Source organism: Hydractinia symbiolongicarpus, chromosome 10 (genome assembly GCF_029227915.1).
Source record: "Hydractinia symbiolongicarpus strain clone_291-10 chromosome 10, HSymV2.1, whole genome shotgun sequence".
Lineage (NCBI taxonomy): Eukaryota > Metazoa > Cnidaria > Hydrozoa > Anthoathecata > Hydractiniidae > Hydractinia > Hydractinia symbiolongicarpus.
This window is the reverse complement of record NC_079884.1, coordinates 16,003,068-16,017,053: the sequence shown is the minus strand read 5'-3', so window position 1 is coordinate 16,017,053 and position 13,986 is coordinate 16,003,068. Positions and strand designations below refer to the sequence as shown.

The window sequence follows — 13,986 nt, the reverse complement described above, 5'->3', positions numbered from 1 at the left end:
AGTAAAGTCAAAAATTTCGAGACTTGTAGAAGAATTGCCTAACAAAGATTTAAGTTAAAAAACATACGGTAAAAACGGTGGTCGAAAAAAGAAAACTGAATATATGAAAGCAACCAGCCATAGCGAAACGCTTTACAAAGCACAAGAAGTTCAAAACGAGATTATAAATCAAGAAATCGATAAAAGTGAGGTGACTGGGGAAGCGAACGACAGTAAAGGGGAAATGGCTGATAATGAAGTAGTCCCCGAATGCGAGGCTGTTAATCAAATCAAAGAGGATATTTATGAGGCTGCAAACAAAGGAATAAACAATGAAAAAGGTGAACAAAGCAAAGTGGAGTGCGAAGACAACATGAGTCGCGGTAAAACTTTAAATACAATTGACTCTGAAGTCCACGTGTCCAATGAAGTAAATATCAAAGATAAAAGGGGTAAAACTGAAGCGGAAGAAGAGATTGTTACAAAGTGTACAAACGAATTTGGTAAGCAGACTGAACACAAGTCACGTGTTGAACCGCCTTGTCCCCGTATAATTCTAACTACACCCGAAACAGAACAATTAGATTTTACGCACGAGTCGTTCACAAAATCCAAGAAACACCGCAGACTCTTAAAATACGCCCCAGGTAGTAGTGGTAGCGACGGTGTGTCATCGCCCACCCGGGGACACTTAGCTGGTTCTCCATCGCGGAGACATAAAAAAAACAACTACAGTTACGATAACCCAAATTTTTTAGATTTCAAAACATCAACGCAGGCGTATTATCAATTCTTAAACCGGTACCACATAGGCGACACTCTGCCTATCTTTAGTCGCGAAAATTTACAGTATGAAGTACGTAAATATGGCATTGATCACATAAATGTGGGTTTATTTGGCCAACCCGGTAGCGGTAAATCTGCTTTGTCTAACAGTATGTATTACGCCATGACAGGCATCTACCGAGAATTCTCCGCAGAGAGAAAAACAGACTGTGATGAAAATGATTTTACGAGTACCACTGATCGAAGATTGGAACTGAGACTTACAGAAACCATTTTCATTTTGGACAACAGAGGCACAAACTTTTCTAAATCATCACTAAGTGAAGTAGTGAAGCAATGTGGTAAGTGAATGAATATATAACGCCCTTTTTCTAGTATGGGCGGATTGACTTCTTTTACTGATTGGGGTTTAACAAGTTGGTGTAAAACTGTACAAATTAATAGTGGTCTTGAATATTGTTAAGTAAAGACATTTCCATGTCTTGTTGCTCTTGTTAATACCGCTCATGTTAGCGCTTAGTCGGTGTTGTATGCTTAACACTGAAGATTGACTGTGAAGATTTACGAAATGTCTCCAATAGGTCAGTGTTCACCCAGGACCAGTGCCAGTAAAAAATAATATAAAATAATAGAAGACAAAAATCGCAACCGCAGACGTCATTGCGAAGTATAAATTCGCAAATATGTGTGCCAACTTCAATAATTTGTAAAGAAAGATTTCCTACTTCTCCTTATATTGCTAAAATAGGGATATATTGGCGAATATGTCAGTAACACCCTTTTTACACAATCTGTGTAATTTTGCTGACATGAAACATTAAAATCATAGCGTCCATTCTCATTTCAACGGAACAAATTGTCACATCTCACGATACGTCAAGTGAAACAACCTTTTTCGTCTGAGGGAACTTTTTTTAACAGGAGAGAGCACACACACCATTCGATAAAATAGTATTCATTAATTTGATCGCTTAAGAAAATATTTTTTTAATTTACCTTTTGGGGACAAACCAAACCAAACCAAAAAAACAACGCCATTCCCTTTTTGGGTGTAAAGTGTAATGAGTTCCATTTACCGATAAACAGATAATTTGTGCATTTGTGAATTAAATAGCAACTTTTTTCTACTATGAACAGAAGGCTTTCGAGAAGCAGAAGAGATTGTTCCAGAGAACTGGCATAACACTATTGGACAAAAATTGAAGGATAGCTTCTCCTGTTGCAGCAAAAGACAGTTGTTTAGAAATAGAATCCAATGTCCTATCATTGTTAGCAGGTAGGCTGTTTTGTTGCGCTTTATCATCCTTGCCCTCAGGGTCTCTTGGCTCCTGAGCCGTTATCAAGTTATTTAAAAAGGCAATATTTCCCTGGAAACAAGGCTGGCTCTTTATATTGTTACCTCGATGAATTATTAGTAAGCTTATGAGATGATATTATGAAGGTTAATGTCTTACCATTTATTTATATTTTAATTTTAATTTTTTTATGAATGTTTATTATTAGTGTGTTTTTTACTGGTGCGTTTGATTTATTAAATTGTATTTTTAGTTTAAAACAAGAGTTTCAAAACAAAAACATGAAGAATCTAGCAAGATTGATAAACTTAGCTTGTGGTAGGTGGCGTTACATTTTTTTAAAAACCGAAAATGGTAACTGTAAAAAAAAGCTATTTTCCAGAAATTATATTTTGCGAAAATACTAGGTTTCGCAAATTTCAGAAATAAAAACTACGATATTTTCAATTTTTTTACATTCTTCTTCTTTACATTGTCGGCGAAATATCTTCCTTCAAGATCATAATTATCGTCGTCATATTCCTTGTCAACATTATTTTTCTACTTTACGAGGATAATTTTTGCGTAGATTAATTTACGACCATCTCACGTCTAATAAGGGAAAAAGCGCTGGGCAATCACGCTGTAAGATAGGCTTAGCTAGTGCACAGGGTTTTCACTCTTTTGAAGAGATAAATTCCTTAAACAACCCACAATGAATTACCAGTAATTTTCGTCCCTTCAGTCAGTCGACATGACGATGTTAATAATCGACGTGACTACGATAGTGAAGAGAAGTACGCTTCTGAGGAACCTTGTACATGCGTAATGGATGGAACTTAACTAAATGTTCACATGTAGTTTTATTCATTTTTTAACTAACGTGACAATGTGGTTTAAAATTTAAAAACTTTTATTTCATCCACTTGTGTAGGTATACGACGGTTTACAATAATAAATGTAGGTGTCTTAATAATTAGATGCAGTTTGTATTTAGCCCAAATTTTAACCTCTAATACCGTCAGTCGGCACGAAGAGGTTTTCTAGCTAAGCGTCAATAGTCAATGCAATAGTCGTCCTTAGCTATAATTTTTGGATGTTATATATAACGCGTAACTGATGTGTGTGATCTGTGTTGTTTTATAGGTTGCAATCCAGTAGTCGTGCTCACACACCTTGACAAGATTGAAGAAAAAGGGAACGACATTCTACAAAAACGAAAAAGAGAATTTGAAGATCTCCATTGTGCTCGTATTTTCACTCTTGCTAATTATACTTACAATGATCACAACGCCCGAAATGCTACCACTGATGAGACACTTGTTGAAGTTCTCTTCAACTGCTGTCTTGTAGCTGACCAAGCTACTGCATCGACGATAAAAACGATTGATAAAAGTGTTTGCTGTTAAATAGGAATTTTCAGAGAAATAAATTGTTTGGTTCCTCAACGTATTCTTTCATTACGTAGAAAACTTACACTTTGCGTATATGCTCCTCACGATAGATAGGCAATACATTAAACCTGTCACGACAGGCGGCAAAAAAGTTCTCTTTTTTTGTGAATAATGCTTCTTGTAGTTTTCTAATGCTACCAAGAACTAAATTCTAAAACTTGATATTGTCTTTAAACTTTCAAACCTGGTGATACAAAAGTAAATAAGTTGAAATACTTTGACAGTCAAATGTATCGTAGTGGCATAAATAATATTCCTAATAATAATATAAGGTAAATGGAGAAATGGAAGTTGCATATAATCTTTATATTATTTAAATTATATGCAACTCCCATTTCTCCATTTACCTATATTATTATTAGGAATAGTGTGGCAAAAACTTATATTTGACATTTTTTTTGTCTAACAAATTCTTGAAAGAAAGTTGCGTGGAATGATGTTTGGGGTATGTATCTTATGTTCAGTTTACCTATCGCGTAAATGGGTTTAGAATAACCCGGAAATAGTGCTCGGAAATCTGGTTATTGATTACTTTATATTATGCCATCAAGCATGCTTATGATACTATAGAAAAAGTGCGCTTTCGTAATACACGTTTTGGCGGGAAAATGGCTACGTCTGCTGTCATATCATCGCTTTTTAGTTTATATTGAAATATGCTTTATAGCGAAATGGGGAATTTCCAGTCATTGATACGAAGACTATCCAGCCTTGTGATGAAGATGGTCTTGGAACACATCTTTCTGCTTTCTGTGATATCAGGAGTACAAATAGAAACTACTGTATATTAACAATTTCATGTTTTGCAAATTTGACATTTTAGCGTTGATCTGACATATAAACGAGTGGTTTGGAACACAACAACCAGTAGTAACATTTCCTGGACGAAATAACCTTTCAGTGTCGCCATTATAACATTAGCTAAATAAATGTCAAAAAAACAATGCGAACAGATGCTAAAAGACATGGTGCTAGCTCTTTTTATCGTCACGACATCGATGTTGACTGTCTTGTTTCCTCAGTTGTCTTTTGTTATATTTGTATTGATTTAGTCTAGTACTAACCATTTCTCGTTGGACGTTCTTCTTCTCCTTTTTTTCACACTTTTTGTTCGTGTAAGGCGAACTTGAAGGTTGTACTTCTTCTTTATCCATTTTGTTTCGGTGCAAGCAGGTGTCGACTTTTATTGCATTTATATTTTTTCCTTTTTGTACTAAAAACAACACAACAAGAGGAATAACTCTTAACGTCAACGTGAAATTGGCTAAAGCCAAAACAGCAAAGCTTATTTTCCTTTCTAGCAGCAGGGGAGGAGAACGATGGAGAGCAAATTGTTGTCATGGCTTTTAATTTGAGACATACATATGAGTAAATTTCCGTATTTTCTTATGCCTCGCAACAGATAATCAACGTTTTCTATAAATCATAAATTAACAACTTAACACAAGACTATTTTCCATTGAGAGTTCTTTTTACTTAGAGTTTAACCTCGTCCACAGGGCTTCTTGTATCTTTTCCGACATCGGAACAACGATGCATTTAGGTAAGGGAGCTTGGAAACGAGGTGTAAGGAAATATAAACCTGGGTTGACTGGGTATTTCAACTTCCTGATAAAAATGTAGGGGGCACTGCATAATTTAAATCAGGATACATTTTTAACTTCAACAAAAGAAATTTTGTGTTTTTTTCTTCGTAAGAAATTCTTATTTCAGAGCTTGAAGGAGATTTTTTCTAAGGTTTCTGCCTCAAAAGTTCTCAAATTAGTTGCTTATGTTTTATGTAGTAATTTGTAAAAACTGTAACAAGTAGCATATTAGTACAGTTTTGTTAACTAAACGAGTGTAGAGTCGTAGCTATTTCTACCATTTTGATTACTTACAGTAACAACCATTTTCTATTTCGTTCAAAGGGTGAACATCGACGCTGTTGTTTTATTATTGGTTAAAATTATGTTTCTGGAATTTTTCGCTCAAAAAATTGCAGCCTGTGATTCATTAACAGTTCATTTTTTGTAGCCTCAAGTTCCTTACAAAGGTGTTCCTTATAAAAAGATGTACTTACAAATTTGTTTTCCATCAAAGAACTTGATTGAACCGTTATAAGCCTCCAGTGCAATGGAAAACATTAACCTTAGTTCAAAAAACATTAAAAATGTGTTGTTTCTTTTTCCTGTTCCACTAACTAATGACGTCGGTGACTATCACCGACGTCATAGATTGAAAACAAGCAACAATAATTGCGGATGAACAACGAAAGTAATAGCGAATGATGCTCGTCAAGAAATTTTCATAAAAACACAGCTGGTAAAATCGACGGGACATTTGTGCGTTTTATGTTTTTCTGCATTTTATTCTTACAAATGATTTCACATGGAGATAAATAAGTACTCTTTATCCAACCTCCTTCACACTAAGTTCTTTACTAAAGATGTTTTGACACTTGTAAAAATGCTTTATCTAGAAGTCCTCAACCGCATTCACATGTCATTACAAAAATGTACTCGAATAAATGATTAATAATTAATTTTAAACTTTTTCTTATCTGAGTAATTATTCATAAAAATTGATATTGTGCCAGTGAATTAACATTGACATAACCGGATTATCACCAAATTCGAGCTACTGATGTCTGTTCATACGCTTAAAGTTGGAAACATTCCATCGGCTGGCTGAAAGTTACTGCTCAGCAATCAAAAGTCACCGTCCTTGGGAATTAAAAATAACAATTGACCTTTACGATTTGGTTGCTTTGGAGATACGTTTAGAAGTGTTCTAATTTGCTTAGGTCACGTGGTTGTCGATCGATTCCTCTAAATGAACTAGTGGGCTACTTATGAAATCTATAAACTTGTGCAAAGATCTTCCCATCAATGTATGCTCTTCTACAATTTAATGAATTCTTGACTATCGTGGCTAAAGTTTCTTTATATATGCAGCGCAGTGACGTCTGAAAGTGAATAAAATATTCGGAAGAATTGCATAGGGAATAATTACTCTGTCTGAAAGTATTTTCAAGATTCTTTACACCAAATCAGTTTAGTTTTCGTGTATTAGAAAAGACACTCTGTGCAAATCTCTAAAAACAACCTAACAAGCCCTGGAGACAAGGTTGACACTAAAATGATTTGAGACAAACGGGTAGAAAAAAGAAGTATTTATAAGAAACATAACGTTAAAAATGAATAAATATACAGTAGTAAAAATTGTCAAATATTTTTTAAAACAATTGTATGTGGATCTAGCTACATAATTGCAGAAGAGATGAGTTTAAAAGATGACTACTGAATAACACACATAAAAAAACAAATAAATATAAAATGACAAAATTAATTAAAAAACTTAATAATACTCCTAAATGATAGAAGTTGACAGAAGAAAAATGGAATGGTCAGTACAAATCAGGTTGAATATGATTGAATTAAACAATGTGGTTTATGGTTTATACAGTTTTTCAATGTTATGCGACATCTTACGATTTATAACATACGATTTAAATCTATGTTCCACTGCGAGCTTTGTTTATGAGCGGGTTCTTGATAATATGAGGGGGTTGAACGACAACATTATTAAACTTTTAAACTCACTAGAATAATATTGAAAGTCGGCATACTTTAACCACAGTTTCGCTTTCACAAAAAAAAATGAATTTTAAATTTTGTCCACATTCTCGTGCTCACATTGACCACGAAAAAACACATACAGATTTATTTATATTGTACAAATATAAATTTCTTTTCCAGATCTTTTACCACTACATCACTTTACGAGCGTTTCTTTCGTCGATTCAACGGAACTCGACAATCAAACGGTACAACCACATGGATAGAACGATGCAGATGATCTAAAGAAGCAAAGTACAATCGCTCATCTATTACCACAAACTTCAAGCGAGAAAAATAATTAACGTCGAATAAAAGCAGACACGTAAATTAAATCCATGGAAAATTTTTATCCAGGTAGCACTTGTACCAAAGACGAGAAAAAAAGTTTGTAAACCAGGTCACCAACACTGTGTTATGTAACATGACTTAGCAGTTTTGTTCACGCGAGACTACACATACACCACAATGACGTAAACATCCAGAAGAGAAAATGTAAAGTTTTACCTGTGCTAAACCCGAAACAATACAAGCAATTCCAATAATGAACAAATGCTTCAGCAAATAGTCTTCTAGCGCGCTGAAACAACCAAGAGGCTGAAACATAATTTGTTAGAATCGTTATCACCCAATATACAGTCATATAACCCTGTCTCCACCGTAACCAATTGCTTCTCTCATAGTAAAAAAAAATAAGTGAATGTACATTCTTACCGATAGGTCGTTTCGCCAAATATTCGAGGGATGGTTACGATCGTCGGCACAACCTTTAGATGGCGAAATACAACAGGAGTCTGGTACTCGAAAGCTTTGGTTGCTGTTTCGGCTCTGTTGAAGCCACCATTCAGATTTCTCCCAGCTCTTGTAATCAACATCTCCGCAACATTTGTACTTAAATTAAAAAAAAATTATTGCTAAAATTATACTTCAGGGAAAACTATCCGTTTTTTATTCAAAAAGAAATTATTTTCAGAAATTATACCCAGACCTATCAATAAGGGGAGAGAAATTGCTCTTGCTGACGCACAGGCTCGCCCAATTCTGGGAAATAAGAAACTAGCTGAGCCATTAATTGCTCCCCTGATTCCAAAAAAATGTTTTTCTGGCTGAGCAATATCAATTCATCTCACATGGAAATCAATGTTCTCTTTCTTATTATTTACAGTAAAAAAGAACTAAAATATATGAAAAAGGATAAAATAAAATACATAAAAAAGACTGATAAAATAAGCGTTTATAAACTTATTCTATTTATTCAGATTGCTCGCCCAGTTTAAATTATTGTAACCTTGGGGGAGCGATTTATTGCTCGGGCGTTATTTTCATATTGTTAGGCCTGTATACCGCTACCAGAATCTTTTTCATCTCCTGGTTAGCTAGCCAGAAATTCTGAAGGTCTGACAAAACCGAACAACTATAATACAAAGAAAACTTGAGTACATACATTTTTCTGTAACTTGTCAATGGCTTCAGTCTTTTTCTCATTTCCGCTAAGTCCATAGCTTGTAGCAATCGTAATGCGAAGACTACGTTCAACTTCAGAGTTTAGCTGAAAAAGTGAAAAGTTTATCGTTAATTTTCCGTAAAGATAAAGTGAAATCCTAACTAATAAAAGCGAGGGGGCTCACACTATGCAGTCGCAGTGAGATTGACTTTGTGGCCCATCATGCACTGCGTATGTCTTTAAAGAACAGAGCTATTATGTTTCATTATCAGTTTCGGCTCGTTTTATTATATGGTTACTTTAGAGGCAGCTTTATTCTTGCCCAGTTTTATCTACTTTTGCGAAATTTATACCAAAAATATTTTTAAACAAGCAAACCAAAAAAGTTTTTTTGTAAACACATGGAACAAAACTTCATGTCTTAAGCACCAACGCACATATCAACACCCAAAGGTAATAAAACCCTATGTCAAAATACACACCCAGACACTTATGATGCTACATGAACTGATTAACAATGAGGGAAAGCTCAAGAAAAAGTCAATATTAACTTACCTTTCCCCGATAAACATAAGCAATGATGCCACCCACCAACTCAATTAAGCAAACGATGACAATCATTAGGAAAAACTAAAGAAATGATTTTAACTAAGAGGGGTGAATTGGACATAAGGAGCATAATTTGCATAAATTACTAAACTATTTCCCAATTAAGAGGCAGTTATTATAGTTGCCACATTATCTAATGCACTTACACCCAAAACCATGAATCTACTTTCTTTGATTGCACCAATAATTCCAAATATGCACACAAACATGGCAAATAAACCTCCTGCCAGCATCAAACCAACAGTTGTAACATAGGTGACGCTTCCTAGCAATGTTTCGTATTCATTTTTTGCAACCAACGTCCAAACCCCAATTCCAAAAAGACCAGCAGCTATCAACTAAAATACAAAGTAAAAATTGCACAAAAAACATACACATATACAATAGAAAATAGTTACTTCACAACATTAACTCTGCATCACTTCATACAGTTTTAGCCAGAAAAAACACAACAGAGATTAATTATCTACAGCAAAAGTGGATAACTTGCCTAGTTCCAAAACATACATTCAGTCAAAATAAGTTTATGAACATTGAATGTTTTAATAAATTCCATGTCAATCATATGTATACATACCCATAATACAGCAGTGAAAACCAGAAACCAAGTTTTTACACAACTAAGACTCACACAGCCACGTCTGCCCATGTTTGTCTGTATTTTACACTACTTTCTGAAAGTGTATAAACTTAAATTTTAGAATGAAAATAAGGTATAAACAAACCGACTTTTTCTACAATCTTCACTTTACGATTGAAGCACAAGTACAACCTTACAACAAACAAGTTTTAGACAGTAAAAATCATATGCTAGATTTAGTACCCAACATTATTAGCACAGTTAGGAGTAGAAAATGAATTCTAAATAATAAGCTGGGACTTTCCATTCAAATAAAAACACGATATGAAAAGTTTAAATTCATTTCTGTGTTTTTTTTTTTCATTATTCAGCAAGTCTGTTGATGCACACTGGACAACAGTACATGTTGTAATTATTTGAATTACACTAAAAAAGTAAGGTAAACACAAGTCTTTACTTTTTATTAAACTTAAATGTATTAATGATTTTTGAAGGCTATTGTTGATTACACAGAAGTTAGGCACACCTTGTCTTTAGTTAGAGAAAATGTAGTTTTGGTTTTCAGGATACATAAAAAACCCCAAATCATTGATATTTATATCATTAGATAACCTACAATTTCTTTGATGCAAAAAGATAAAAAAAATGGAATAAAAAACAAACTTTTTTTTTAACTTAATGGAATAAATTTTTTACCTTTAGTAACCTGCTTTAATTGCCACTGTTGCCATTCTGAAGATATGTTCTCACAAAATTTTGTGCTTGTCAATTCCTTCATTCGTGAAATAGAATTCTCCTGAATTCAATTTTTCAAAACCTTGTTTTTATAAGTGTGGGAATAATAAGTCATTGTGTTTGCGTAAATTTACCAATTTTTGACCCTTAATAACAGAAATAATATTTTTGTTATTACCATTGTGCTAACTGTAGAAATGCTTAGAAAGAGACATTAGTCAAGGACTTTTACCTAAGAATCCTCACGTTAAGTCTGATTAGGACATAGACTTTGACGTTAATAAAGGACAAAATTTCAGGTAAAAACAAGAAACAAGAATAATGACCACCCATGGTTAGAAATTTAGTGTTCTTATAAAAAGGTGTGTCGACAAAAAAACAGACAAATTATGTAATGGAAATTGGCCAATTGGAAAATAAATTCTAGCGAAAATCCAAAATTTCGTATATTTTTTGGGGAGATCCATTAAAAGATAGCGAGGAGTTACAAACTTAACATAATCATGATTGTGTTACATTTATTACAATGCTGGTAAACTTAAATATATATGTTGCTTGCATTAAACAACAGATGTGAGAAATCAACAGAAAGTGTATTTGGTTACTAGTTAGCTATTAGTAGATTTTCCTGTTAAGCTCTTTACACAAGGGTGCCTTCTGGGCGAGTTCAACGTTTCCAAATTTAGTCTGAAAAAGCCTGTATCCATTTGAAAAATTAAAAAAAACATACTTGTTAATCTCTCGTTTTAGTGAAGGACAAATAAAATGTGGACGTCCGGTGTTGGTGTTTATTGTGATATGTGATTCAATAAAAACTGTGTTTAAAAGTAGAAACTGTCGCTGTGTTGCAGTTGCATTCCAGAGAAATTGTGTTTGCCATTCCGGCTATAGAGTTACAAAGAAACGTGTTGTGTTACATATTGTGTTCCAAATACTGCGTCCTGTTAATCGTGGTGTATACAATATAGACATTGCCTTACAACATTGCTCGCTGTGTTTTGATATTGTGTTTACCATATACTCAAGTTGTGTTGAGAAGTATACCAGTACAACCACAAGTGTGACGGTGCAATCAAACGTCATCATTAAAGATTACCATAAGTGCCATATTTAATATTCAATACTTTTCGGTTATATTAAAGCATCAATGTTTTTCCTAAGAATCCCATGTAAACTTACGTTTATGTCAATTATTACTTTATCCATCAAAACAAGAGTTGCGTAGACTAAACATGTCTGTGACTAGCCATAGTGACAGGATTGTCCATTAATGGTTTATTAACAGCAAGAGATCAAACTTTGTATCCTAAAAGTCCTGCACGTAACTTCGATGGAAAACATAATGGCAGATATACTGTGATGGTATCACAAGCAAACTTTGTTAAGTAAGTTTGTTTGCGTAGAGTTTTCAAAAAGGCTTCATTTCATACAATTTGATCAATAAATATATAGTTAATAATGTCACACAGTTCTATAATTCTTGGATCAAGGTTTACATGTCTAAATTTTTTTGATTGTTTTCAACAAAATATACCAACATATTTGAATTTAGCAGAAAATATATGGAAACTTGTAAATTTTAAAGTTTATACCCTAAGTACAACTGCCTTTATTAATAACCAAACTTTTGGTATTTTATGAAGAATTGAACACACAAATAAACTGCAGTGAAAATGTTTCACTGCAGTTAGCTAAATATTATGGTCAAACTCTTTTAAAACTTTAAATTACAATAAACCCTGTTCCAATAAACGTTAGTTAACTTTCTTAGAGGATATCAAATTCAGTTTCTCTCAAATGAAAGATTAGAGGCAAACAAATGTCAGAGCAAATCCCTAAAATTCAAATCAACCTCATTGCAAAACCCGAATTACTATCATCCAAACAGCACAAGGTCGCCGTGGTCATGTCTTACCCTCTTAAATAATATAAGAATTACTTATATTTCTTCAGGTGAGTGAGGCCATTCAAGATTAAAACAAAGGATTTCCTGATATTGCCCATGTGAGCAAAGAACAATAGAATTAACCAATCAAAAAGCAGTCAGTATTCCAACCGCAGATAAAATCGTTTGCGAGCCAGCGCAATTTTCTCCACCTTATATTATTATTATGAAACTAGACAGGCTGGAAAATATTTATAGGAAAAATTTTTTATTTCCATGTGTGTTCTCCACCATGGATCCCCTAAGGTAATTTGCGTCACTAAGTTTTCGTAACGTCCCGACTGTTTTTTAAACATCAGAAAAAGGTACATGCCAATGTTTCAAGTAGCTACTAGTATTGCAACCATTTTAATCACAAAATAGACTTTAGAAATAATTCCAGTGGATCTCACATTGGAAAAAACACATCACAGAATTAGGAACGGAAATAGGACGTTTTTGACTGTTTATTTTTTACTCAATCCTGAATCAAACGCCCACCTTTCACTGGCATTTTTGCAAAGTTGTTTTAGGGATAGCTTATAGTCAAAATCATGTAGTTATGTGACTAGCGGAGTTGCTAGATCGTCGCTAGAGCTGTTTATTTAGTAGAAAATCACGTAATTAGGACGGTATACTCTATACATGATAGACACTGGTGAAAGTGTTTTAAGCAATGGGAGTTTTGACACTTTAGAATTGCCTTTGGTGTTCTTCCTGGATACAATTACCAGGTTAGATATATCCCTCAAAATTTCAGCTGGACAATTCATTAACCACCAGCACCAATGACATACTTCTGAGAGATTACTAAAGCAAGCTAGCTAGCTCTTTTATTTGTTTGTTGTTGTTTGTTGTTTTTTTCTGCTCTACTTCCTCCTCTTCTTCTCACTTGTCCATCTGTTATTCCTTTCTTCTTATTCCTCTCTACAGGTTTCCAGGTTTCATTGTTATGTTTTGTTTTTGTTTGGTTTATACTCACACTTTTTTTTAGGGTCACCATAGCTAGTGCTAGCATTTTTCTGTTATTCTATGGCCTTTACCAATTACCAGAACCTATTTTATAAAATGCTCAAGAGTGTTCATTTTTATTCGTATATTTTCATATCTGAGTATAAAACCATATTTTTAACTAGATAACCTGTCAGATATGCTTTTAATATTTAAGAAAAACTTTATTTGCAGTAAAATTAAATCTAGGACCCACCTGTCCCTTTCTTCTTTAACCGAGTGCAAAGCTATCGATACTTTACTTTTGATATTTTGATAGCCACTCGCCCATTTTATTCTGTAAAATAGCATGCCGAATAATAAAGCTGCCGCTTCGCAAACGCGTTCTGCTTTAAGTATCACTGATCACTTTATTTTCTTTGTCTGGCTAAAGATCCTCCGCCCCTCTCCCCAGGGTCATCCCGTTCTTTTCCAACGTTGCTTTGCGATAAGTTGTATTTGCAAGATATTGGGCGCATTTTTACAAACTTGCAAAGAAATCATAAAATATACCTTCGTTTCCGATATCAGCACGGATGGAAACATACAGTACTTTCTCTGAAAAGCGGACATAAAAAGATTTTTCGTTCGTGAAAAGATTTTGGTCCAACC

General features: G+C 33.9%; 3 protein-coding genes across 3 annotated transcripts; 1 reads left to right on the top strand and 2 right to left on the bottom strand.

Annotated features, from left to right (window-relative positions):
• The first annotated feature begins 29 nt into the window (after positions 1–29).
• LOC130662755 (uncharacterized) lies at positions 30–3,487 on the top strand. The gene is made up of 4 exons (XM_057461680.1): positions 30–1,106; positions 1,903–2,041; positions 2,314–2,378; positions 3,186–3,487. Exons 1-4 carry the CDS (start codon positions 104–106, stop codon positions 3,446–3,448), a joined length of 1,470 nt encoding a protein of 489 aa, XP_057317663.1. The 5' UTR covers positions 30–103; the 3' UTR covers positions 3,449–3,487.
• A 340-nt stretch (positions 3,488–3,827) lies between these two features.
• LOC130612188 (uncharacterized) lies at positions 3,828–6,487 on the bottom strand. Its single transcript, XM_057433485.1, has 2 exons — positions 5,556–6,487; positions 3,828–4,706 (listed from the first exon to the last, which is right to left on the bottom strand). The coding sequence occupies exons 1-2, from the start codon at positions 5,638–5,640 to the stop codon at positions 4,465–4,467; spliced, it is 327 nt and encodes a 108-aa protein (XP_057289468.1). The 5' UTR covers positions 5,641–6,487; the 3' UTR covers positions 3,828–4,464.
• Positions 6,488–6,632: 145 nt separating this feature from the next.
• LOC130612187 (CD151 antigen-like) lies at positions 6,633–13,668 on the bottom strand. Its single transcript, XM_057433484.1, has 8 exons — positions 13,592–13,668; positions 9,723–9,819; positions 9,292–9,483; positions 9,092–9,166; positions 8,537–8,641; positions 7,807–7,983; positions 7,600–7,689; positions 6,633–7,334 (listed from the first exon to the last, which is right to left on the bottom strand). The coding sequence occupies exons 2-8, from the start codon at positions 9,792–9,794 to the stop codon at positions 7,278–7,280; spliced, it is 768 nt and encodes a 255-aa protein (XP_057289467.1). The 5' UTR covers positions 9,795–9,819; positions 13,592–13,668; the 3' UTR covers positions 6,633–7,277.
• Between the last annotated feature and the right edge of the window lie 318 nt (positions 13,669–13,986).

What these genes read in the sequence shown, in the direction of transcription:
- LOC130662755 (XM_057461680.1), top strand. Translation starts at nt 104, where the DNA reads ATGAAAGCAACCAGCCATAGCGAAACGCTTTACAAAGCACAAGAAGTT. An exon ending in TGAAGTAGTGAAGCAATGTG is followed by an intron (nt 1,107 to 1,902) that starts GTAAGTGAATGA and finishes TACTATGAACAG; the next exon opens with AAGGCTTTCGAGAAGCAGAA. An exon ending in TGTCCTATCATTGTTAGCAG is followed by an intron (nt 2,042 to 2,313) that starts GTAGGCTGTTTT and finishes TTGTATTTTTAG; the next exon opens with TTTAAAACAAGAGTTTCAAA.
- LOC130612188 (XM_057433485.1), bottom strand. Translation starts at nt 5,640, where the DNA reads ATGTTTTTTGAACTAAGGTTAATGTTTTCCATTGCACTGGAGGCTTAT. An exon ending in CTTTGATGGAAAACAAATTT is followed by an intron (nt 4,707 to 5,555) that starts GTAAGTACATCT and finishes TGTTGTTTTTAG; the next exon opens with TACAAAAAGGAAAAAATATA.
- LOC130612187 (XM_057433484.1), bottom strand. Translation starts at nt 9,794, where the DNA reads ATGGGCAGACGTGGCTGTGTGAGTCTTAGTTGTGTAAAAACTTGGTTT. An exon ending in GTAGATTCATGGTTTTGGGT is followed by an intron (nt 9,167 to 9,291) that starts GTAAGTGCATTA and finishes TCATTTCTTTAG; the next exon opens with TTTTTCCTAATGATTGTCAT. An exon ending in TTTGGCGAAACGACCTATCG is followed by an intron (nt 7,690 to 7,806) that starts GTAAGAATGTAC and finishes ATTATGTTTCAG; the next exon opens with CCTCTTGGTTGTTTCAGCGC.